This window comes from Staurois parvus, unplaced genomic scaffold (genome assembly GCF_062004578.1).
Source record: "Staurois parvus isolate SC_StPar_1 unplaced genomic scaffold, SC_StPar_1.0 ptg000463l, whole genome shotgun sequence".
Lineage (NCBI taxonomy): Eukaryota > Metazoa > Chordata > Amphibia > Anura > Ranidae > Staurois > Staurois parvus.
In genome coordinates, this window is record NW_028318259.1 from 260,379 (window position 1) to 287,601 (window position 27,223).

Sequence of the window (27,223 nt, forward strand, 5' to 3'; positions counted from 1 at the left end):
TTTTGGTTTGTTTAGCAAAAAATAAAAATCCCCGAGGTGATTAAATGCCACCAAAAGAAAGCTCTGTCTGTCTCAAAAAATGATAAATTTCATATGGGTACAGTGTTGCATGACCGTGCAATTGTCATTCAAAGTGTGACAGCGCTGAAAGCTGGAAATTGGCCTGGGCAGGAAGGGAGTATAAGTGCCCGGTAGGCAAGGGGTTAAAGTGCAAAAAGTTGCATTTTTGGTTCTACAGTATAGACTTCAATGGAAACGCTGCAGAAAAGCATGTAGTGCATTTTAATCCGCCTAGCAACAAGAAAAAAAAAACTCACAACGCTTAAAAACGCAAAACGGACTGCAAAAAGCACTGCAGAAATGGATCAAATGCAAACTGCATAGGTGTGATCCTAGCCTTGGTACTTGGTGGAGGAAGCCTTGTTGGCAATGACAGAGGTCAGACGTTTCTTGTAGTTGGCCCCCAGGTTTGCACACATCTCAGGAGGGATTTTGGTCCACTCTTCTTTATAGATCTTCTCTAAATCATTAAGGTTCCTTGGCTGTAGTTGGTAACTTGAAGCTTTAGCTCCCTCCACAGATTTTCAGTCATATTAAGGTCCGGAGACTGGCTAGGCCACTGAGACCTTAATGTGCTGCTTCTTGAGCCTTCCTTTGTTGCCTTGGCCGTGTGTTTTGGGTCATTGTCATGCTGGAAGACCCATCCACGACCCATCTTCAGTGTTCTGGCTGAGGGAAGAAGGTTCTCATCTAAGATTTTACAATACATGGCCCCATCCATTGACCCCTCAATGCGGCAAAGTCGGCTTGTTCCTGTAGCAGAGAAACAGCCCCAAACCATAATGTTCCCACCTCCATGCTTGATTGTAGGGATGGTGTTCTTAGGGTCATACTCAGCAATTTTCTTCCTCCAAACACGGCGAGTTAATACCAGAGAGCTCAATTTTGTTCTCATCTGACCCCAGCACCTTCTCCCAATCCTTCTGTGAGTCATTTAGATGTTCATTGGCAAACTTCGGACGGGCCTGTACATGTGCCTTGTTGAGGAGGAGGACCTTGCGGGTGCTGCAGGATTTCAATCCATGGCGGCGTATTGTGTTACCAATGGTTTGTTTGGTGACTGTGGTCCCAACTGCCTTGATATCATTCACAACCTCCTCCCGTGTAGTTCTGGGCTGATCCCTCACTTTTCTCATGATCATCCTTACCCCATGAGGCGAAATCTTGCATGGAGCTCCAGACTGAGGGCGATTGATGGTTATTATGTATTTAATTTGCGAATAATCGCTCCAACGGTCATTGTCATGCTGGAAGACCCATTGATGAGCCATCTCCAGTGTTCTGGCTGAGAGAAGAAGGCTCTCATCTAAGATTTTACAATACATGGCCCCATCCATTGGCCCCTCGATGCGGCAAAGTCGGCCTGTACCTTTAGCAGAGAAACGGCTCCAAACCATAATGTTCCCACCTCCATGCTTCATTGGCAAACTTCAGACGGGCCTGTACTGGACATGTGCCTTGTTGAGGAGGAGGACCTTGCAGGCCCTGCAGGATTTCAATCCATGGCGGCGTATTGTGTTACCAATGGTTTGTTTGGGGACTGTGGTCCCAACTGCCTTGAGATCATTCACAACCTCCTCCCGTGTAGTCCTGGGCTGATCCTTGATGGTTATTATGTATTTAATTTGTGAATAATCGCTCCAACAGTTGTCACCTTCTCACCAAGCTCCTTGCTGATGATCTTGTAGCCCATTCCAACCTTGTGCAGGTCTACAATCCTGTCCCTGATGTCCTTTGACAGCTCTTTAGTCTTGCCTATGGTGGTGCCCAAGAAAGAGATTCTGTGGACACACAATGAGCTGTCATTAGGAGCCCCTTCTTCAATTGCCAGGACCAATCTGTGTACCACATGAGCGCAAAGCCAGACTGTAGGAGCCAGAATCATTGCTGGTTGGTAGGGGATCAAATACTTATTTTACTCACTGAATTGCAACATTTGTATCGTGTTTTTTCTGGATTTTTGGTTGATAATCCGTCTCCACCATCTAAAATACACCTAGGATAAAAATATAGACCCTTCCTTTCTTGGTAAGTGGGCAAACGTACATCTACAGGGGTTCAAATCATTATTCTCTCCACTGTATATAAACATTTAAACATAAAAAGTCCAAATATGGATGCAGGGGCGGACTGACAACTCATGCGGCCCCCCCGGGCAATAGGGGATCATGGGGCCCCTGTGTCCTTGCCCAAACTCAAAAAAGCCTATGAAAAAGGTACCAGGGGCATCTCATGGGGCCCCCTACTGACCCCGGCTCTCGGGCAGTGCCCCAGTTTCCAAATGGTCAGTCCGCCCTTGTATGGATGTGGCCATATCAGGTCAATGATGTCACCAGCATCCCCACCCCTTACATGCGGCTTCTGGAGGGGAATTCCCTGATTGGACAGGCAGCCTTCCCGAGGGTTCGGCCCAAGCCTTCACTCATCACTAGCATGTGGTCTTCCTGCAGATTATCCCGCTACTTTGTTACCATGGTTTGTTCTACACCAAGGGTGTCAAACTGGCGGCCCTCCAGGTGTTGCGAAACTACAAGTCCCATCATGCCTCTGCCTTTGGGGGTCATGTTTGTAACTGTCAATCTTGCAATGCCTCATGGGACTTGTAGTTTGGCAACAGCTGGAGGGCCGCCAGTTTGACACCCATGTTCTACACTGTGTCTCTTGAGTGGAGGTGGCCATCTTGGAATTCCCCTGCCAAAGGGCTGGCGGCCTGCTATCATGGGACCATTTCCAGTGGGTTCCACCCAAACCTTCATCACTACCAGTGACCATTTTTTTGGCCCTCTGCTTTTTTTCGGCAGAGCCTCCACAGATCTGGTCCTCGAAATGCCGCCACGGGAAGCTTTTGGTGCCATCAAACCTGGAAAGGATTAGACGTGCAGAGTGATAACATTTGTTTCATCTTGATTTCGTTTCGGAAGGAAATTAGTTTTGTTTCGTTTTTTCGTTTTCAACCAGATTTAAGGTTTTCCAATGGATTCGAAGTATTCAAATAGAATCCGAATAGAAAATATTGAATCGATCCAAATTCATTGTGAAGAATAGCTGGCTCTATTCTATTCAAATTTCGTAAGATGGCTTTACTCTTTCTATTCTATTCTATTTTTTTCTATTCTATTCCTTTATTTTCTATTCTGTTCTAAATTACGCTATTCTATTCTATTCTTCTCAAAAATTTTATTTGGAATGACAGCTATATTCTTTCTATTCTATTTTTCTATTCTATTAGTTTCTTTTCTATTCTATTATTTTCAAAAATTGAAATTTGAAAGATGACTATATTGTTTGTATTCTATTCTATTATTTTCTGTTCTTTTCTTTTCAATTTTATTCCTTTATTTTCTATTCTATTGTTTTCTTTTATATTCTATTCTTTTATTTTAGATTCTATTCTGAATACGCTATTCTATTTTATTCTATTCTTTTCAAAACTTGAATTTCGAATGACGGCTATATTCTTTCTATTCTATTCTATTTTTTCAATTTTATTCTATTCTTTTCTATTCTATTATTTTCTATTCTATTCCTTTATTTTCTATTCTATTATTTTATTTTCTATTCTATTCTGTTTTACTGTTCTATTCTTTTCTGTTTTATTCTATTATCTTCTTTTTGAAAACTGAATTTTGAAAGACAGCTATATTCTTTCTATTTTATTCTAATCTGTTCTATTTATTTCTATTCTATTCTATTGTATTATATTATATTATTTTCTATTCTATTCCTTTATTTTCTGTTCTATTATTTTATTTTCTATTTGATTTCATTCTGATTTACTCTATTCTATTTTACTCTATTCTATTTCACTCTATTCTATTTTAAAAAATTGAAATTCAAAAGATGACTATATTGTTTGTATTCTATTCTAATCTATTCTATTATTATCTGTTCTATTCTTTTCAATTTTATTCCTTTATTTTCTATTCTATTTTTTTCTTTTATATTCTATTCTTTTATTTTATATTCTATTTTGAATTACGCTATTCTATTTTACTCTATTCTATTCTTTTCAAAGATTTAATTTCGAATGATGGCTATATTCTTTCTATTCTATTCTACTTTTTTCTATTCTATTCTTTTCTATTCTATTATTTTCTATTCTATTCCATTATTTTATTTTCTATTCTATTCTGTTCTATTCTATTCTGTTTTATTCTATTCTCTTCTTTTTGAAAATTGAATTTTGAAAGACAGCTATATTCTTTCTATTTTATTCTAATCTATTCTATTTATTGTAATGTATTCTATTCTATTATTTTCTATTCTGTTATTTTCTATTCAATTCCTTTACTTTCTGTTCTATTATTTTATTTTCTATTTGATTCAATTCTATTTTACTCTATTCTATTTTATTCTATTCTATTTTCTAAAATTTAAATTTGAAAGATGACTATATAGTTTGTATCCATTCTAATCTATTCTATTATTTTCTCTTCTATTCTTTTCAATTTTATTCCTTTATTTTCTATTCTATTATTTAATTTTCTATTCTATTCTTTTTTACTCTAACTTTTCTATTCTATTTTATTCTATTCTATTCTTTTCGAAAATGGGATTTCGAACAATGGCTATATTCTTTCTATTCTAATCTAGTTGTTTTATTCTATGCTATTCTAGCTTATTATTTTCTTTTCTAGTCTATTCTTTTCTATTATATTCTTTTATTTTTTTATTCTATACTGTTTCATTCTATTCTTTCCAAAATTTGAATTTTGGAAGACGGCTATGTTCTAATATACACAAGGAGGTTATTTACTAAAACAACATGGTAAAAAATCTGGTTCAGCTCTGCAGAGAAACCAATCAGCTTCCAGGTTTTGTCAAAGCTTAACTGAACAAGCTGAAGTTAGAAGCTAATTGGCTGCCATGCACAGCTGCACCACATTCTGAGCGTTACAGGTTTAGTAAGGGCTCTTTAAGAAGGGGCGGGACCATCTCTCCGCTGATCCCCGCTGAGCAAGCGGATGACAGCTCTGTGTCTGCTCCGCTGCTGCAGAGCAGACACAGAGCTGCTCGCTCTCCTCAATGGGCGGTCGGATGAAAACGGAGCGCCTGCTCCGTTTTCATCCGATCCGACGGATTTGTCCTTTTTTGCCGGATCGGACCGGATGTCGGCGGGTGTAAACGGACACATGTTCGTTTACACCCGCCGCTCCATAGAGGAAAATGGAATTTCCGATCGGGTCTGAGCGGGTTGAACCTACATTTTTGGAACGCATTTACAAATATACGTAAAAATATATGTTAAAATGACTTTTTTATATGTTAAAAAAAAATCTGAAGAATATATTTTAAAAAACTATATTTTTAAAAATATATTTTTTTTAAATATATTCTTCAGATTTTTTTTAACATATAAAAAAGTCATTTTAACACATATTTTTAGATATATTTGTAAATGCGTTCCAAAAATGTAGATTTCAATTTTTAAAGACATACAGTATATTTTGAAAAATGTTTTTCATATATTTCGTAATAAAAACGCATTTCAGCATACAGTATATATATATATTTACTGAAATATATTTTGAAATATATTGAATATGGCCAAAATATTATCATTCCAAATATATGTCGATATATTTGGGAAGAATATTTTTAAAATATATACTTCAGATTTTTTTTAACATATAAAAAAGTAATTTTAACATATGTTTTTATATATATTTGTAAATGCATTTCAAAAATGTAGATTTGTATTTTTAACCACCTTCCGCCCGCCCTAGAGTACAATGACGGGCGCAAGGTGGTTCTCTCATTCTGATAGGACGTCATGTGACGTCCTACCATTCTTACTGCGCATGTGCGGCTCAGGGAGCGCGCAGCGCGGAGATCGCTGGTGCGCTGTGTCGGACACAGCGGATCACGGAAACAGCTGAAGATGTGATCAGCTGTGTCCACTCACAGCTGATCGCATGTAAACACGGAAATGCCGGTTATCGGCATTTCTCTCCCCGCGAGCTGTCACGCTGACAGAGGAGAGGAGAGCCGGTAATCGGCTTTCCGCGTAGGGGACATCTACACTGATCATCAGGGCACTGATGATCAGTGTGGCCCCAGAAGTGCCACATGTCAGTGTCCATCAGTGCCACATCAATGCCACACATCAGTGCCCATCTGAGCTGCCTTTCAATGTCACCCATCAGTGCCAGTCAGTGCCACCTATCAATGCCAATCAGTGCCACCTATCAGTGCTGCCAATCAGTGCCACCTATCCGTGCCAGTCAGTGCCGCCTATCAGTGCGCATCAGTGCCAGTCAGTGCCGCCTATCAGTGCCAGTTAGTGCTGCCTAACAGTGCCAGTCAGTGCCGCCTATCAGTGCCAGTCAGTGCTGCCTATCAGTGCTGCCTATCAGTGCCATATATCAGTGTCATGTATCAGTGTCATGTATCAGTGTCATGTATCAGTGTCATGTATCAGTGTCATGTATCAGTGCTGCCTTTCAGTGCCCATCAGTGATGCCTGTCAATGCCCATCAGTGCAACCTACCAGTGCCTCCTCATCAGTGCCCATCAGTGTCCATCAGTGCAGCCTATCAGTGCCCATCACTGCAGCCTCATTAGCGCACATCAGTGAAGGAGAAAAATCACTTATTTACAAAATTGTATAACAAAAACTGTGAAAAAAAAAAAATTTTCAAAATTTTCAGTGGTTTTTGGTTTCTTTAAGAAAAAATAAAAACCCTGAGGTGATTAAATACCACCAAAATAAAGCTCTATCTGTCTCAAAAAAATTATAAGAATTTCATATGGGTACAGTGTTGCATGACCGTGCAATTGTCATTCAAAGTGCGACAGCGCTGAAAGCTGGAAATTGGCCTGGGCAGGAAGGGGGTAGAAGTGCCCTGTAGGCAGGAAGGGGGTAGAAGTGCCCTGTAGGCAGGAAGGGGGTATAAGTGCCCTGTAGGCAGGAAGGGGGTAGAAGTGTCCTGTAGGCAGGAAGGGGGTAGAAGTGTCCTGTAGGCAGGAAGGGGGTAGAAGTGTCCTGTAGGCAGGAAGGGGGTAGAAGTGTCCTGTAGGCAGGAAGGGGGTAGAAGTGTCCTGTAGGCAGGAAGGGGGTAGAAGTGCCCTGTAGGCAGGAAGGGGGTAGAAGTGTCCTGTAGGCAGGAAGGGGGTAGAAGTGCCCTGTAGGCAGGAAGGGGGTAGAAGTGTCCTGTAGGCAGGAAGGGGGTAGAAGTGTCCTGTAGGCAGGAAGGGGGTAGAAGTGCCCTGTAGGCAGGAAGGGGGTAGAAGTGCCCGGTAGGCAGGAAGGGGGTAGAAGTGCCCTGTAGGCAGGAAGGGGGTAGAAGTGCCCGGTAGGCAGGAAGGGGGTAGAAGTGCCCTGTAGGCAGGAAGGGGGTAGAAGTGCCGGTAGACAGGAAGGGGGAAGAAGTGCCCGGTAGGCAGGAAGGGGGAAGAAGTGCCCGGTAGGCAGGAAGGGGGAAGAAGTGCCCGGTAGGCAGGAAGGGGGTGACAGTGCCCTGTAGGCAGGAAGGGGGAAGAAGTGCCCGGTAGGCAGGAAGGGGGTGACAGTGCCCTGTAGGCGAGGGGTTAAAGACATACAGTATAGTTGAAATGTATTTTTAAAAATATTTTTCATATATTTTGTAATAAAAACACATTTTGAACATACAATATATACATATATATTTACTGAAATATATTGCATACGGCCAAAACTGTAGCATTTCAAATATATGTCGATATATTTGGGAAGAGCATTTTTCAAATATATATATTTTTAAAAATATATTTTTTCAAATATATTCTTCAGATTTTTTTTAACATATAAAAAAGTAATTTTAACATATGTTTTTATATATATTTGTAAATGCATTTCAAAAATGTAGATTTGTATTTTTAAAGACATACAGTATATTTGAAATGTATTTTTAAAAATATCTTTTCATATATTTTGTAATAAAAACGCAGTATATATATATATATATATATATATATATATATATATATTTATTTACTGAAATATATTTTGAAATATATTGAATACGGACAAAATTGTAGCATTTCAAATATATGTCAATATATATTTGGGGAGAATATTCTGAAAATATATTTCAAATATATTTTTCTTCCATATGGGATCTAAGGCCCCTAATTCACATTCATACATACACATACTAGGGAAAATTTAGACAGGATCCAATTACCTACCAGAATGTCTTTGGAGTGTGGGAGGAAACTGGATTACCCGGAGGAAACCCACGCAGGCACAGGGAGAATATATTTTTCTTCCACATGGGATCTAAGGCCCCTAACTCACATTCATACATACAAACACTAAGAAAAATTTAGACAGGATCCAATTACCTACCAGAATGTCTTTGGAGTGTGGGAGGAAACCCACACAGGCACAGGGAGAACATGCAAACTCCAGGCAGGTGGTGCCCTGGTTGGGATTCGAACCGACGGCTCCTAGTACTGCCACTTATCTACCCAAACTTTTTCTTTTTGGAAAACACGTAAAGGATTCAACACACGGAGGAACTTTTTCGTTTTTTGGTTTATTGTTCTTAAGAAAACTGCTTTTCAGGTGATTTTTAGCAACCTTAATAATCAAGTCATTAAAAAAGTTAAAAAAGGACACAAATTCTGGATATATAACACAAATAATTCTTTGGCTGGCAATTTTAACCTCTTCACGCCGGCTGCACACAAATGTGTGGCCTCCCGGCGTCTGGGCCTAGATGCCGAGCGGCCGCACACTTGCGTTCTATTAAAAAAGGACCTATGAGCCGAGAGCGCGCACCCTTCCCGCTCCCAGCACACATGTCCGGTACTCACGGAAAGGTCCCGATCTCCTCTTTCGATTGGGACCATTCCCGTTCATGTGACCGCTGTGACGGCGTGACATGACCCTTAATCCCACCCCGCCTCCCGGCTTCTGAAACTCTTAAAGGGCCAGGAGGTGGCGGTGTGAAGGGGTTAATATGGTGAGGGTGTCGGTGTACCCGATATGCCCCACACGTTCCTTGCTGGATGCTTGCCCATCCATTGTCATGACTTTGTTTGTGCTGGACTGCACTGCTCTGGACTGACTGGATCAGTCACTGGTCATAGGTGAGTGGTTGCTTGGGTGGGTAGGAGGACGTCCCTCCAGTCAGTTGTATCCAATGGTGATGATGTCAATGGCAGGGATTATGCCCCGTCGTTGCTGTCAGTGGCAAGGATTATGTTCCATCCTTGGTGTCAGTGGCAGGGATTATGTCCCATCCTTGGTGTCAGTCGCAGGGATTATGTCCCATCGTTGGTATCAACAGCAGGGGTTATGCCCCATTGTTGGTGCCAATGCCAGGGTTTATGCCCCATCATTGGTGTCAGTGGCAGGAATTATGCCTCATCATTGGTGTCAATGGCAGGGATTATGCCCCATCGTTGGTGTCAGTGGCAGAAATGATGCCCCATCATTGATGTCAGTGGCAGGGATTATGTCCCATCGTTGGTGTCAACGGCAGGGATTATGCCCCATTGTTGGTGTCAGTGGCAGAAATTATGCCCCATTGTTGGTGTCAGTGGCAGAAATGATGCCCCATTGTTGATGTCAGTAGCAGGAATTGGGCCCTATTGTTGGTGTCAGTGGCAGGGATTATGCCCCATTGTTGATGTCAGTGTCAGAAATGATGCCCCATTGTTGGTGTCAGTGGCAGGAATTATGCCCCATCATTGGTGTCAGTGGCAGAAATGATGCCCCATCGTTGATGTCAGTGGCAGGGATTATGCCCCATTGTTGGTGTCAGTGGCAGGGATTATGCCCCATTGTTGGTGTCAGTGGCAGGAATTATGCCCCATCGTTGGTGTCAGTGGCAGGAATAATGCCTCAAGGGCCGGATCAAATCAAACAAAGGGCTGCATTCGGCCCCCAGGCCACAGTTTGGAGACCACCGCTCTATGGTAAAGTCCTAGTCCTGAACGTTAGTGCTAAACATAGGCGTTCTTTCCATATTTAGAGATGCTGCTACTTGATTGATATCGTGGGAGGGCAACTTGGGGTGCAGGCTTCGCCAAGGACACTGTGTTTGGAAATCCAAAATAATAGGTGTAACCTCTGGAAAATAATAAAGAAAAAAACATTATTTCCTTTAACATCCTGTAGATTGTATATACAATACACACAATGCCCTGAAAAAGTCTTCACACCCCTTGAAATTTTCCACATTTTGTCACGTTGCAACCAAAAACGTCAATGTATTTTATGGGGCACTATTCCTCCCACTGACACCAATGATGGGGCACTATTCCTCCCACTGACACCAATGATGGGGCACTATTCCTCCCACTGACACCAATGATGGGGCACTATTCCTTCCACTGACACCAATGATGGGGCGCAATTCCTTCCACTGACACCAATGATGGGGCACTATTCCTCTCACTGACACCAATGATGGAGCACTATTCCTCCCACTGATACCAATGATGGAGCACTATTCCTCCCTCTGATACCAATGATGGGGCACTATTCCTCCCACTGATACCAATGATGGGGCACTATTCCTCCCACTGATGCCAATGATGGAGCACTATTCCTCCCACTGATACCAATGATGGGGCACTATTCCTCCCACTGACACCAATGATGGGGCACTATTCCTCCCACTGATACCAATGATGGGGCACTATTCCTCCCACTGATACCAATGATGGGGCACTATTCCTCCCACTGACACCAATGATGGAGCACTATTCCTCCCACTGATACCAATGATGGAGCACTATTCCTCCCACTGATACCAATGATGGGGCACTATTCCTCCCACTGACACCAATGATGGGGCACTATTCCTCCCACTGATACCAATGATGGGGCACTATTCCTCCCACGGATACCAATGATGGGGCACTATTCCTCCCACTGATACCAATGATGGAGCACTATTCCTCCCACTGACACCAATGATGGGGCACTATTCCTCCCACTGATACCAATGATGGGCACTATTCCTCCCACTGATACCAATGATGGGGGACTATTCCTCCCACTGATACCAATGATGGGGCACTATTCCTCCCACTGATACCAATGATGGGGCACTATTCCTCCCACTGATACCAATGATGGGCACTATTCCTCCCACTGATACCAATGATGGGGGACTATTCCTCCCACTGATACCAATGATGGGGCACTATTCCTCCCACTGATACCAATGATGGGCACTATTCCTCCCACTGATACCAATGATGGGGGACTATTCCTCCCACTGATACCAATGATGGGGCACTATTCCTCCCACTGATACCAATGATGGGGCACTATTCCTCCCACTGATACCAATGATGGGGCACTATTCTTCCCACTGACACCAATGATGGGGCACTATTCCTCCCACTGACACCAATGATGAAGCACTATTCCTTCCACTAACAGTAGCAGGGGAGGACTGACAACTCATGGGGGCCCCGGGCAATAGGGGATCATGGGGCCCCTGTGTCCTTGCCCACACTCAAAGCACACCCAAAAAAGGCCTATAAAAAAGGTACCAGGGGCATTTCCTGGGGCCCCCTACTGACCCCGGGCCCTCGGGCAGTGCCCGAATGCTCAAATGGTCAGTCCGCCCCTGAACAGCAGGCATGGGGCACTATCCCTCCTATGTATACCAATGATGGGGCACTATTCCTCCTATTGATACCAATGATGGGGCACTATACCTCCCACTGACACCAACAATGGGGCACTATTCCTCCCACTACCAGCAGGCATGGGGCACTATTCCTCCCACTGATACCAATGATGGGGCACTATTCCTTCCACTGACACCAATGATGAGGCACTAAACCTCCCACTGACACCAACAATGGGGCACTATTCCTCCACTGATACCAATGATGGGACACTGATGGGGGCACTATTCCTCCCACTGACACCAATGATGGGGCACTATTCCTCCCACTAACACCAATGATGGGGCACTATTCCTCCACTGATACCAATGATGGGGCACTATTCCTCCCACTGACACCAATGATGGGGCACTATTCCTCCCACTGACACCAATGATAGGGCACTATTCCTCCCACTGATACCAATGATAGAGTACTATTCCTCCCACTGACACCAATGATGGGGCACTATTCCTCCCACTGATACCAATGATGGAGCACTATTCCTCCCACTGATACCAATGATGGGGCACTATTCCTCCCACTGACACCAATGATGGGGCACTATTCCTCCCACTGATACCAATGACGGGGCACTATTCCTCCCACTGATACCAATGATGGGGCACTATTCCTCCCACTGACACCAATGATGGGGCACTATTCCTCCCACTGACACCAACAATGGGGAGCTATTTCTCTCCCTAATACGCTAGGAACAAGGCTGGTTTAAGATGGCTATTGTCTCAGACAGAGAGTGCAAAATCTGGTGCAGCTCTGCAGAGAAACCAATCAGCTTCTAAGTTTTATTGCCAAAGCTTTATTGAACAAGTTGAAGTTAGGATCTGATTCGCTCCCATGCACAGCTGCACCAGATTCTGAGTGCTCTAGTTTTAGTAAATCTACCCCAGTGCGTCAACCGTCTCTTGAAATAACAGAAGACAGTCCCTGGAGATTGGTGGGAGATCTTCTCCTGTCCTTGAGAAGTGTTCCATATGTTTTTATTGACAAACCTTCACCGCAGTAATTGCCTCATACCTAAATACTACTTTTGGGGTTTTTTTTGCTCGCTCAAGTTACGCAACTGCTTGACATGAATACTGAACACTGGAGGAACAGGGGGAATTATCCCAAATTATACCAGTGGAAACCTTTGAGAACTTGGTGAGGAACCAACTCAGCTTCAACCCAATATGCTTGACCTTCTGGCAGCCCAACCATTATAGAACATTATAGAAAATGTCTTTTTACAAATAGATGTCTGTAATGGTATTAAAGAAAAATTCCAGGCATGGATTTTTTTTTATAGTTACATTGGTCCACCTTGAACCAGTGTAACTATGTATATACCGTACCTGTGGGACCACCTAGAACAGCCCTTTTTCAACCAGGGTACCTTCAGGTTTCTTCAGGACTGCCTGGGCCAAACGCCTAAAGATTGACCAATAATTGTATACAAGCCAGCGGGTGGATCAAGCTTGCCATTTAGTCCTAAAAAGCCCCAGGTTTTCATAGTGCACCATTACAACCTTCAGGCCACCGGCATCCTAACAACCAATGACTTCAGCACTTGATAAGGAGGACGTTTGTTGCCTGCATAGCATCCTTGTTTTTCCCTCTCCATCAACACTGGGGTCACATTAGCTGAGTGAGGGAGAGAAACTGAGGGAGAAACATTGGAATACTAGTCAATACCAATATAAAAAGGTGTATTTGCTTTGGAAGAATAAATCTCCTCTAATGTTGGATAATGTGGATATTGCTGCATTATATAAAACTTTGAGAAGTTTTTTTTATATTTTAGAATGAGGTGCCTTGAGATTATGCTGAAGTCTTAAGGGTGCCTTGACTAAAAAAAAAAAAAAAAAGTTGAGAAACATTGTTCTAGACTTTACCCGTACAATCTGCTGATCAGTTGCTTGAGCATACACATCTAACAGGATGCAGACGATCTGTTCTTTCACATAATGCCCAGGAACAAAAATGAATGTAGGCAGAGTTGTACCAGTGTACAAAGGTGTATTTGCCTTGGAAGAATAAATCTCCTCCAACGTTCGGTGACCTACATATTTTGATGTTGCTGCATTATGTGAAACTTTTAGAAGTTTTCTTTATATGTTAGAATGAGGTACCTTGAGATTATGCTGAAGTTTTAAGGGTGCCTTGAAAAAAAAAAAAAAGTTTAGAAACACTGAGAGGGGCTAACGCGTTTCAGCTATACAACATTCCTCATAGCATACTATGTCCTAAGTATGTGGATGTTGCTGCATTATGTATAACTATTAGAAGTTTTTTTAAATTTTAGAATGAGGTGCCTCGAGATTATGCTGAAGTTTTAACGGTGCCTTAACTAAAAAAAAAAAAAAAAGTTGAGAAACACTGTTCTAGACTGTAACCGTGCAATCTGCTGATCAGCTGCTTGAACATACACATCTAACAGGATGCAGACGATCTGTTCTTTCACATAATGCTCAGGAGCAAAAATGAATGTAGGCAGAGTTGTACCAGTGTACAAAGGTATATTTGCCTTGGAAGAATAAATCTCCTCCAACGTTCAGTGACCTACATATTTGGATGTTGCTGCGTTATGTAAAACTTTCAGAAGTTTTTTTTAGATTTTAGAATGAGGTGCCTCGAGATTATGCTGAAGTTTTAACGGTGCCTTAACTAAAAAAAAAAAAAAAAGGTTGAGAAACACTGTTCTAGACTGTAACCGTGCAATCTGCTGATCAGCTCCTTGAACATACACATCTACCAGGATGCAGATGATCTGTTCTTTCACATAATGCTCAGGAACAAAAATGAATGTAGGCAGAGTTGTACCAGTGTACAAAGGTATATTTGCCTTGGAAGAATAAATCTCCTCCAACGTTCGGTGACTTACATATTTGGATGTTGCTGCATTATGTAAAACTTTCAGAAGTTTTTTTAATATTTTAGAATGAGGTGCCTCGAGATTATGCTGAAGTTTTAAGGGTGCCTTGACTAAAAAGAAAAAGGTTGAGAAACACTGTTCTAGACTGTAACCGTGCAATCTGCTGATCAGTTGCTTGAGCATACACATCTAACAGGATGCAGACAATCTGTTCTTTCACATAATCCTCAGGAACAAAAATGAATGTAGGCAGAGTTGTACCAGTGTACAAAAGTGTGTTTGCCTTGGAAGAATAAATCTCCTCCAACGTTCGGTGACCTACGTATGTGGATATTTCTGCGTTATGTGAAACTATTAGTTTAGGTTTTTACATTGCAGAATGGGGTGCCTCAGAAATATAAAGGGTGCCTTGAATGAATAAAGGTTGAGAAACACTGATCTAGAAGCTAGAAATCACTGTTGTAGACACCGCTACCAGAGCTCTCCACCTCGGTCAATCAGAGAATGGTTTGCATTCATTGAGGACATGCAAAGTGATCGAGGAATGGTGCCCACCTCTGTTCAGGAAGATAGTGGAGATCACTGTGGAAGTTGTTTCATAGCAGTGTCTATTACTGATCTGCAGCTTCTGGGGATCCCACAGGTATGGTATATACATAGTTACACCGCACTACACCGGGCCAGTGTAACTAATACTCATGCCTGTTGCCCTCCAAAAGATTTAGAAAAGAAAAAATGGCATTGTGTGTGTATATAAATATATATATATACTGTATACTGAAATTTTTTCTTTTCTAATACTAGCAGCAATCAGCAATTTATAGCGGGACTGTGACAGTACAGCCTGCATTCTGACACTGACTAACTGCCACTGACATGACCAGTGGCACTAATACAGTGATCAGTGCTAATAAAATGCACTGACGCTGTACTAATGAGAGCTTTCTTTTGGTGGTATTTGATTGCCAGTTTTGTTTATATTTTTTTTTAATTTTAAAATTATTTATTTATTTATTTATTTCATGTACTTATAATGAAACTTAAAATGAAAAAAAGACCCAAAATGTTTTTTTCGCTATAAAAATATCCCCTAAAAAATGAAAAAAATTAAATTTTGTCACAAATTTATGCCAAAATGTATTCTGCTGCATGTCTTAAGTAAAAAAAAAAGTCCCAATAAGTGCATAGTAATTGGTTTGCGTGAAAATGATAGCGTCTACAAATGATGGTATATATATGTATTTATATACTGAAATTTTTTCTTTTCTAATACTAGCGGCAATCAGCAATTTATACCAGGACTCTGACAGTACAGCCTGCATTCTGACACTGACTAGCTTCCACTGACATGACCAGTGGCACTAATACAGTGATCAGTGCTAATAAAATGCACTGACACTGTACTAATGACACTGGGCAGGAAGGGGTTAACATCTGGGGCGATCAAAGGGTTAACTTATTGGTTATGTGTTAGAGAAGACACTGGTAGCTTGTGATGAGGCAGAACAATGTTTTACTTGTGTGGCTTGTTGGGAATGCAACAGCATGTACTATAATGTACTATATAGTATTGTGTGTTATTATCACTTGACCAGTAGATGGCACTGTACACTAAAGGTTACTAGTTGTGTATGTGTAAAACTTGCTGGTTCTCTCTGCTCTTCTCTATCATCTCTTCAAGAAGTAATGTGTCTGTAATCTGTCTGCTGAGAAATGTGCTCTGTATGTTTGTAACTTAAGCCACACAAGTAAAGCCTGAATTCTGCTATCACTACCAGTGTCTTCTATAACACATAACCAACAGGTTATGGGCCCAGCTCCAGACACTGGAAAAAGGAAAACTACAAGCAAGTAAGTGCTGCATTTTCAATCCTACCAAATCCTGTGTGAGGAAACAAGAGCTGTATCCAATTCACTGAAAGATGGCAAGTGCTTCAGATATGAAGTTTACAATAGCAAAGCTCAACAACACCAACTACCAGCTGTGGAAGTTTAAGCTTGAAATGCTGTTATCCAAAGATGACTTGTGGCAGGTACTAGATACACACAGACCCAATGACAACCCGGAAGAATGGGACAGAAAAAATAGGCAAGCAAAAGCAGTCATAAGCCTGTTAGTGGAGGACGATCAACTCATTCATATAAGGAAAGAAAGCACAGCTAAAGGTATGTGGACTGCATTACAAAGACTGCATGAACGTGCAAACCTAAACAGTAAACTATATCTGCTGCGCAAACTGTATAAGATGAGGCTGGAAAAAGGGCAGGAAATGGGTGAACATGTAAATGCTATGCTAGAAATTGTGGACCAGCTGGGTGCAATAGGTGAAGAAATAAAAGGCAACCATGTTCTGTCAATACTTCTGTGCAGCCTTCCAGAATCATACAGTGCCCTTATAAATGCTCTAGAAACTAGACCGGAAACTGAACTGACGCTAGAATATGTTAAGGGAAAATTAATTGATGAATACAGCAGAAGAAAGGAAAATTTGCATAGTGAAGAGAACGAGAGACCAGAGGCAGCTCTGAAGGTGCATGAAGGCATAAGACAAAGCAAAGAAACCAGGGTATGTTTTCGCTGCAAAAAGGCCGGTCATCTGAAAAAGAACTGTTCAATCTGGAAAGCTGAGCAGCGAAAGCGGGAGCTACCCACAAGAGAAAGAGCTAAAGCTGTCATGAAAGAAAATGAAAGTGCATCATGGAGTGGTACTTTTAAAGTGACTCAGAATAGTACCTCACACGGATGGTACATTGACTCAGGGGCAACAAGTCACATGACAAGCGACGAGACATTCTTCACAGAAATTGATTTTAGTGTAAAAGATAAAGTCTTCCTAGCAAATGGGAAAAGTATTACAGCGGAAGGTAAAGGTCAGGGATTTCTGAACTGCAAAACGCCATCAGGGGGCAAGCAGAGCATCCTTGTAAAGAATGTTCTATATGTTCCAAGCCTAGAAGGAAGCCTCCTATCAGTTAAAACCCTTGCAAGCAATGGACTCACTGTCCAGTTCAGAGGTAATGAATGCACAATTCAAAATGGAAAGCAAATTCTAGCAAGAGGAAGATTAAATGAACATCTGTACAAACTCATCACTGAAAGTGAGAAGGCTAATGCGGCAACTCATACCCCACATGACAAGTGCATCCACCTGTGGCATAGAAGATTGGGGCATCGAAACCCAGAAGCTATAAAGGACTTTGCAAAGAGAGGTCTATCAGAAGACATGAAAATGTTGCCTTGCCACACACTCAGCAAGTGCACGTGTTGCATCAAAGCAAAGGCCACCCGAACCTCTCTTCCACAGACCAGTCAGAGTAAACCCATTAAACCCATGGAACTGATACACAGTGATGTGTGCGGACCAATGCAAACCATCACACCTGGCGGGAACAGATATTTACTGACTTTCATCGATGATTATTCCCGGTACACAATAACGTATCTAATGAAGCACAAAAGTGAGATATTAGAAAAACTTCAAGAGTTTGTAGCTATGACAAGCAACAAGTTTCAAAGGAAACCTGGAATAATACGCACTGACAATGGAGGGGAATATATGAATAAAGAGATGGAATCATACCTAAAGAAACAAGGTATTATACACCAAACAACTGTACCATACACTCCTGAGCAAAACGGTGTAGCAGAAAGAAAGAATCGCACTCTTGTAGAAATGACCAGATGTATGATTACGGACGCTGCCTTACCTAACAAATACTGGGGAGAAGCAATAATGACTGCAACATACCTACAAAACAGGCTCCCATCAAAAGCTATTGAGAGTACACCATATGAAATGTGGAATGGATCAAAACCTAACGTAGGACACATCAGAGTGTTTGGGTGTAAAGCATATGCCCACATTCCAAGTCAGAAACGCTCCAAGTTGGAGAACAAAGCCATAGAAGGCATTCTGGTCGGCTACAGTGAGCAGAGTAAGGGATATAGAATCCTTTGTCCAAAGACCAACAAGGTCACAGTAAGCCGCAGTGTTTATTTTGATGAAAGTAAAGCATCAGATAATACAATTCTTGAAAAATGTGGAGAGGATTTACGCGCTGAATCGGCAAGAGACACTGACCCATGTGAAGCAGGACAAGAACCAGAACAAGAAGGGGACTATGACCAAATAGTTCACAAACTGAAATAAAATTTTGAAATTAAAGAGTTGGGGAACATTACTCACTACCTAGGAATTCAAATAGAGCGGGAAGAGGATGGAAGCTATCTTCTTAACCAAAGTCAGAAAATTACAGAAATGTTAGAACAGTTTTACATGCAAGATGCAAAGGAAGCAAAAACACCAATGGAACCAGATTATCCAAAAAACAAGGGAACATCATTGTTTTCTACAAAAGAGACTAAATGTCATATAATTATGCACATGCCGTTGAGAAGGGGTGTTGGGAATGCAACAGCATGTACTATAATGTACTATATAGTATTGTGTGTTAATATCACTTGACCAGTAGATGGCACTGTACGCTAAAGGTTACTAGTTGTGTGTGTGTAAAATTTACTGGTTCTCTCTGCTCTTCTCTATCATCTCTTCAGGAAGTAATGTGTCTGTAATCTGTCTGCTGAGAAATGTGCTCTGTATGTTTGTAACTTAAGCCACACAAGTAAAGTCTGAATTCTGCTATCACTACCAGTGTCTTCTATAACACATAACCAACATGGCTTAAGTTGCAAACATACAGAACACATTTAGGCAACCTGTAACAGCAGACATCTTGGGTTTTTTTTTTTTGAAGAGAGGAAGAGAGAGAACCAACAAGTTTTACACATATGCACAACTAGTAATCTTAGTGTACAGTGCCATCTACTGGTCAAGTGATATTAACACACAATACTATATAGTACATGCTGTTGTATTCCCAACATAACTGTGCGCCTAACTGTGTGCAATATGTTGACTGTTCACTTTTACTAGGGGATGTGACAGGTTTTTGTCTCCCTGCAAAGCAGAAAAACAAAAACTGTCACATCCACGCTGTCAGCAGAGAGCATTGGCTCCCGGACATACCGATCAGCAGGTCCCGCCCAGTCAGGGCCGAGACCCATCAATTGTTGAAGCTAGCTTCAGGACAGGGATCTATGTTGATAAACAACACAGATCTCTCTCCTGAAGCTAGCTCCGGCTGATTGGTATGTCAGGGAGCCAATGGCAGTACGGGTAGGCAGACGTGCGCACGTGCCCCCCTACCCAGGGGTGTATTTACCACAAGGCATTTGCCCAGGGCAGCTTTTTTCAGGGGTGGGCAGCACTGCCCCTTGGAAGAAGGGAAGGGAGAAGGGACACATGCGGCATGGGGAACTGGTGGGTTCCGAGAGATGCTGTGGGTTTCATGACGGTGTATGCACAGCCTGACTCTCGTTCCTGGGAATGTCCGGAGGTGAGTGTCTCTCTCTCACGCCATGGGAGATGGTGGCTGGCATATGGGGGGCAATGGTAGTGGAAGGCTCGGGTGCAGGGTAGGGGTGCTATTGGACAATGTCAGGCTCTTTCTGCAGGGGAAAGGGCCCCAATTTTTGTGTTGCCTAGGGCAGCACATAACCTAAATACACCACTGCCCCTACCATGTGATTTTATAGCTGGCCTACACTGTAGCAGTAAAGCTACAATACAAAGTCAGCCACTGGTTGAAGCAGATACTTACTTTTTGGCTTTGGCCACCTGAGATTTATATGAGCAGCACATGAGCGATCCACCAACCACATCTAGAAGAGATCCTGACCAGCCCAGATAAAGAGCCGGGCCGATTTCATACCTAATTAAGGAGAGAATTGAGAAGTCTTTATCAATCACTGCGATTGGTGTCTCCTAGTTGGTTACCATTGTTCATGGGGATCCATACGTACTTGGTTCCCGGGAATAGCGGGTTGAAGAAGTCCTTGGTGATGTTGGACGCGTACCAAGAGACGGAAATCCCAGCACAGATACCTGAAGAAGAACATCAGAAATTCAACAAGAATGTTATGTAGCATCTACACCAGGGGCGGACTGACAACTCATGGGGCCCCTGGGCAATAGGAAATCATTGGGCCCCCGTGTCCTCACCAACACTCAAACCACACCCAATAAAGCCTATGAAAAAGGTACCAGGGGCATCTCATGGGGTCCCCTACTGACCCCGGGCCCTCAGGCTGTGCCTGAGTTTCCAAATGGTCAGTCCGCCCCTGATCTACACAAAGCCATTACCAAACCTATGCTTCCTCTCCTCTCACTAAGGCTAATTTCACACTGCTCCCTTGCAGAAAACACGGTAAAAATGCATATGTGTTTGTGCCGTGTTTTTACCACATTTTTGACATGTTTCTGGTGCATCTTGCACCTGTGGAAAGAAAAATGCACCAAAAACACAGCCTTTTTTGATGCGCTGTGCCGCGTTTTGGATGCATTTTTCATTCATTTCAATGGGGAGGTGCATTTTTGGTGTTTTTTTTTTTATACCAAACATGCACCAAAAATGCTACAGACCCAGATAAAGAGTTCCATAGGATTTAATGGTCATGCGTTTTTTTTAACACACAGATGGAAGAAAAATGGATCAGTGAGAAAGCAGCCTAATGCAGAAATGCTTCTGGAGAAGTTGGAACACTTGACCTCCCCTATGGCCTGAGTGGCCAATCATCAGGACAGAACACTTGACCTCCCCTATGGCCTGAGTGGCCAATCATCAGGACAGAACACTTGACCTCCCCTATGGCCTGAGTGGCCAATCATCAGAACAGAACACTTGACCTCCCCTATGGCCTGAGTGGCCAATCATCAGGACAGAACACTTGACCTCCCCTATGACCTGAGTGGCCAATCATCAGGACAGAACACTTGACCTCCCCTATGGCCTGAGTGGCCAATCATCAGGACAGAACACTTAACCTCCCCTATGGCCTGAGTGGCCAATCATCAGGACAGAACACTTGACCTCCCCTATGGCCTGAGTGGCCAATCATCGGGACAGAACACTTGACCTCCCCTATGGCCTGAGTGGCCAATCATCAGGACAGAACACTTGACCTCCCCTATGGCCTGAGTGGCCAATCATCGGGACAGAACACTTGACCTCCCCTATGGCCTGAGTGGCCAATCATCGGGACAGAACACTTGACCTCCCCTATGGCCTGAGTGGCCAATCATCAGGACAGAACTCTTGACCTCCCCTATGGCCTGAGTGGCCAATCATCAGGACAGAACACTTGGTGGTAGTGGTGGTGGTATGTGGTAGGTGCCATGATGTTGTCTCCTTTGCTAACCTCTGACACCATGAACACTGGAGCTTAGATAGGTGGAGGCACTACAAGAGGGAAGGCATGAGGAGGCATGGCTGTGTATGTTTAAATGCCTGAGGGGTGAGCTTTGGGCAAGACTTTTCATGTAAGTGACACCCTTCTCTATCCTAGATTACATCCCCATTCATCTGATGATCCAATGCAAAAACCTCAATCAAATGAGCAGGGGCAGGGCCTAGTTCCGGGAAGAGGTGGGGCTTAGGTCAGACTTGTTCAGAAGTCAATGTATAGAGTACAGCCTGGGTCTAGAATCCAGATGCTCCACAAGGACATTTCACAGAGACATCCTTGTTTCTTTTGGAGATGGCCAGGGGCGGACTGACAATTCATGGGGCCCCCGGGCAATAGGGGATCATGGGGCCCCTGTGTCCTTGCCCAAACTCAAAAAAAGCCAATGAAAAAGGTACCAGGGGCATCTCGTGGGGCCCCCTACTGACCCCAGGCCCTCGGGCAGTGCCTGAGTTTCCAAATGGTCAGTCCGCCCTTGGAGAAGGCTATGTGCAGCCCCAATCTGCTTTCTCAGGGACATCGTCAGCAGTCTTCCTTGTGCTTTGTAGTTACATCAGTTCATCCCACACGGAAGAAAAATATATTTTAAAAATATTCTTTCCAAATATATTGACATATATTTGAAATACTACAATTTTGGCCGTATGCAATATATTTCAGTAAATATATATATATATACTGTATGTTAAAATGCATTTTTATTACAAAATATATGAAAAATATTTTTAAAAATACATTTTCAAATATACTGTATGTCTTTTAAAATACCGTATTGTTCGCTCCATAAGATGTACTTTTTTCCCCCCAAAAAAGGGGGGAAATGTCAGTGCGTCTTATGGAGCAGCCGATCCGGTATTTCCACCGCTGACACCGTGTCAGAATACCGGGCCGGCCGCTCGGCTCTTCTCTGCAGCAGGACCTTACCTGTTCCTCGGTCCAGCACTGTACAGTCTTCCCACGCCGGCATCTTTAGTGTGGGCACCCGGCTATGACAGCCCACTGCGCATGCGCGAGAAATGCTGCGCTTTGTGAATGGCCCGGCGTCTTCTGAGACCTGTCATGTGTCCCAGAAGATGCCGGGCCATTCACAAAGCGCAGCGCTTCTCGTGCATGCGCAGTGGGCACCCGGCTGTCACAGCCAGGTGCCCACACAAAAGGGAGTACAACTCCGCTGAAGTGGGAGAGGGTACCTGTTAAATTCAAGTACCCAGTCCCCCTCCTTCCCCAAAAGTCCACAGTCTCTGGTCATCCCCTGTACTGTGTCCGCAGTCTCTGGTCATCCCCTGTACTCTCCACAGTCTCTGGTCATCTCCTGTACTGTGTCCGCAGTCTCTGGTCATCCCCTGTACTCTCCACAGTCTCTGGTCATCCCCTGTACTGTGTCCGCAGTCTCTGGTCATCTCCTGTACTGTGTCCGCAGTCTCTGGTCATCTCCTGTACTGTGTCCGCAGTCTCTGGTCATCCCCTGTACTATGTCCGCAGTCTCTGGTCATCCCTGTACTGTCCGCAGTCTCTGGTCATCCCCTGTACTGTCCGCAGTCTCTGGTCATCTCCTGTACTGTCCGCAGTCTCTGGTCATCCCCTGTACTGTCTGCAGTCTCTGGTCATCCCCTGTACTCTCCACAGTCTCTGCTCATCTCCTGTACTGTGTCCGCTGTCTCTGGTCATCTCCTGTACTGTGTCCACAGTCTCTGGTCATCTCCTGTACTATGTCTGCAGTCTCTGGTCATCCCCTGTACTATGTCTGCAGTCTCTGGTCATCTCCTGTACTATGTCCGCAGTCTCTGGTCATCCCCTGTACTGTGTCCGCAGTCTCTGGTCATCCCCTGTACTGTGTCCGCAGTCTCTGGTCATCCCCTGTACTGTCTGCAGTCTCTGGTCATCCCCTGTACTGTGTCCACAGTCTCTGGTCATCTCCTGTACTGTGTCCGCAGTCTCTGGTCATCCCCTGTACTGTCTGCAGTCTCTGGTCATCTCCTGTACTATGTCCGCAGTCTCTGGTCATCCCCTGTACTGTCTGCAGTCTCTGGTCATCTCCTGTACTATGTCTGCAGTCCATTGGTTCAGAATATTTTTTTTCTTGTTTTTCTCCTCTAAAACCTAGGTGCGTCTTATGGTCAGAAAGAGCCTGACATTGACCAATAGCACCCCTACCCTCCACCCGAGCCTTCCTCTACCACTGCCCCCCATACGCCAGCCACCATCTCCCATGGCGAGAGAGAGAGACACTCACCTCTGGACATCCCCAGGAACGAGAGTCGGGCTGTGCATGCACCGTCCTGAAACCCACAGCATCTCTCGGAACCCACCAGGTCCCCATGCCGCGTGTGTCCCTTCTCCCTTCCCTTCTTCCAAGGGGCAGTGCTGCCCACCCCTGAAAAAAGCTGCCCTGGGCAAATGCCTTGTTTGCCTTGTGGTAAATACACCCCTGGGTAGGGGGGCGCGTGCGCACATCTGCCTACCCGCACTGCCATTGGCTCCCTGACATGCCAATCAGCCGGAGCTAGCTTCAGGAGAGAGATCTGTGTTGTTTATCAACATAGATCCCTCTCCTGAAGCTAGCTCCAACAATTGATGGGTCTCGGCCCTGACTCACTGGGCGGGACCTGCTGATCGGTATGTCCGGGAGCCAATGCTCTCTGCTGACAGCGTGGATGTGACAGTTTTTGTTTTCCTGCTTTGCAGGGAGACAAAAACCTGTCACATCCCCTAGTAAAAGTGAACAGTCAACACATTGAGCACAGTTAGGCGCACAGTTAACCCTTTGATCGCGCCAGATGTTAACCCCTTCCTGCCCAGTGTCATTAGTACAGCGTCAGTGCATTTTATTAGCACTGATCGCTGTATTAGTGCCACTGGTCATCTCCTGTACTATGTCCGCAGTCTCTGGTCATCTCCTGTACTATGTCCGCAGTCTCTGGTCATCCCCTGTACTGTCTGCAGTCTCTGGTCATCTCCTGTACTATGTCTGCAGTCCATTGGTTCAGAATATTTTTTTTCTTGTTTTTCTCCTCTAAAACCTAGGTGCGTCTTATGGTCAGGTGCGTTTTATGGAGCGAAAAATACGGTACATTGAATCTACATTTTTGGAATGCATTTACAAATATATGTACAAATATATGTTAAAATTGCTTTTTTATATGTTAAAAAAAATATATTTAAAAAAATATTTTTCACATACTTCGTAATATATAAAAAATGCATTTCAACATGCAGTATATATATATACACACACACACACACACATACATACATACATACATACATACTGTTTCTTGAAATGTATTTATATTACAAAATATATGAAAAATATTTTTAAAAATACATTTTCTAATATACTGTATGTCTTTTAAAATACATTGAATCTACATTTTTGGAATGCATTTACAAATATATGTAAAAATATACGTTAGCATATTTTTAAAATGTATTTAAAATATATGTTTCTTCCATGTGGGATATATTGTAAAATTATGACTGACACATTGTTCGCAGGACATTGGGTGAGAGACTTCAAAACCAAGTTCTATTCAACTCACCAGCAACTATAGACATAGCTCCAGCTGCTGTTATAAATTTGCCCTTCAATACAGAATTCCCTTCAGCAATTTTCGTGCACTGCAGTCCAATCATCCCACTCAGACACGAGAAAAATCCCAAAATTAACGAAGAAATGATAAGGGCCCGGAAAGCCTGCAGGTGACCTGTGGTAGAGGACAAACAAATATATGAAATAATGCACTGCAACAGTGATTCTCTAAACCATGGGGATTGAATTCAGATTCAAAGAAGTCCTGGCAGTAAAATACGAGGGGCGTTCAAGTCAAACTGGGACTGTGGAGTTTTTATAATAAAAGAACAAATTTCAAGAAGTGCAAACTGCATTTATTGTTTGACATACTCCCCTGCTACATTTATACACTTATCCCACTCTTTAACCACTTGCCGCCCAGCCATTGTAGATATACGGCGGCAGGGCGGCACTCGCAGGCAAAATCACGTTTTTAAGATAGGGCGCGCCGCCGCCCTATCTTTCGCGCCGATCACCGCCGCAGATGTGAGTCGCCGGGTCACAGCCGGTCCTTAGCGGCTGTTTCCCGGCGATCGGCAGCAAACAGTGACAGACAGCACAGCTGCAGGATCTGTGCTGTCTGTCACTTCCCTGACAGCTCGAGGATGAGCTGATTGAGAAAGAACAGTTTCTCTCTCTTGATCAGCCTTGTCCCATGCAGCACACACCCCCCCCGCCCCCTAGTAAAACACTCCCCTCACTCCTATAACCCTTCCCTGCAAAATAAAGTTAACCCCTTCCTCCCCATTGCCATTAGTACAGTGTCAGTTTTTTTTTTTTGCACTGATCACTGTATTAGTGTTTTTGGGGATGTCAGTGACCCCAAGTCAGTACCCCCCAATGTCAGAATGTCCGCCGCAGTCCCGCCATAAGTCGCTGGTCGCTGTCATAAGTCCCTGATCACCGCCATAATTCGCTGATTGCCGCCATTAGTATAAAAAAACCCCTAAAAATCCCAGTATCTTTCCCGCCATTTGTAAACGCTATAACTTTCACGTAAACCAATTAATTTACACATATTGGGGGTTTTTTTTTTAGCAAAGACATGTCGCAGAATGCATTTTGGTAGAAATTTATGACTAAATTTGATTTTTGCATTTTTTTTACTGGACATGTTTTATAGCAAAAAGTCCAAAATATTTTTTTTTTTTTCTCAAAATTGTCAGCCTTTTTTTTTATAGCGCAAAAAATAAAAACCGCACAGGCGATCAAATACCACCGAAAGAAAGCTCAATTTGTGGGGAAAAAAAGGATGTAAATTTCATTTATGTACCGTATTGCATGACCACGCAATTGTCCGTTAAACTAGCGCAGCGCTGTATAGCAAAAAAATGGCGTAAATTGCAGTATCTATACCATAGTTTGTAGACGCTATAACTTCCACACAAAGCAATCAATATACACTTATTGGGATTTTTTTTACCAAAAACATGGAGCAGAATACATTTTGGCCTAAATTTATAACCAACTTTGAGTTTACTATATATTTTTTATAGCTGAAAGTAACAAATATTGTTTTTCTTCAAAATTTTTGGCCTTTTTTTGTTTATAGCGTGAAAAATAAAAAGCGCACAGGTGATCAAATTACACCGAAAGTAAGCTCTATTTGTGTGAAAAAAGGACGTAAATTTTGTTTGGGTGCAGCGTTGCATGACCGCGCAGTTATCAGTTGAATTATTGCAGCGCCGAGTAGCAAAAAGAGGCCTGGTCATTAAGGGGGGTAAATCCTCAGGAGGGCGAGGGGTTAACTAATGTCTGGAAAGCTTCAGCATAGAAAGATTTGTCAGTACGCCTGAACCATTCTAGGACAGCCGGC

General features: G+C 43.1%; 1 protein-coding gene across 1 annotated transcript in view; it reads right to left on the reverse strand.

Moving 5' to 3' along the window:
- Nucleotides 1–8,542: 8,542 nt before the first annotated feature.
- LOC149452801 (claudin-15-like) overlaps nucleotides 8,543–27,223 on the reverse strand; it is an 81,469-nt gene continuing 62,788 nt past the window's right edge. Inside the window, exons 2-5 of the mRNA XM_089688951.1 lie at nucleotides 25,376–25,540; nucleotides 20,397–20,478; nucleotides 20,195–20,305; nucleotides 8,543–10,102 (exon numbers count right to left, since the gene is read on the reverse strand). Coding sequence (XP_089545077.1) covers nucleotides 9,976–10,102; nucleotides 20,195–20,305; nucleotides 20,397–20,478; nucleotides 25,376–25,540 — 485 coding nt within the window. The 3' untranslated portion in view covers nucleotides 8,543–9,975. The remainder of the gene's footprint in view (nucleotides 10,103–20,194; nucleotides 20,306–20,396; nucleotides 20,479–25,375; nucleotides 25,541–27,223) is intronic.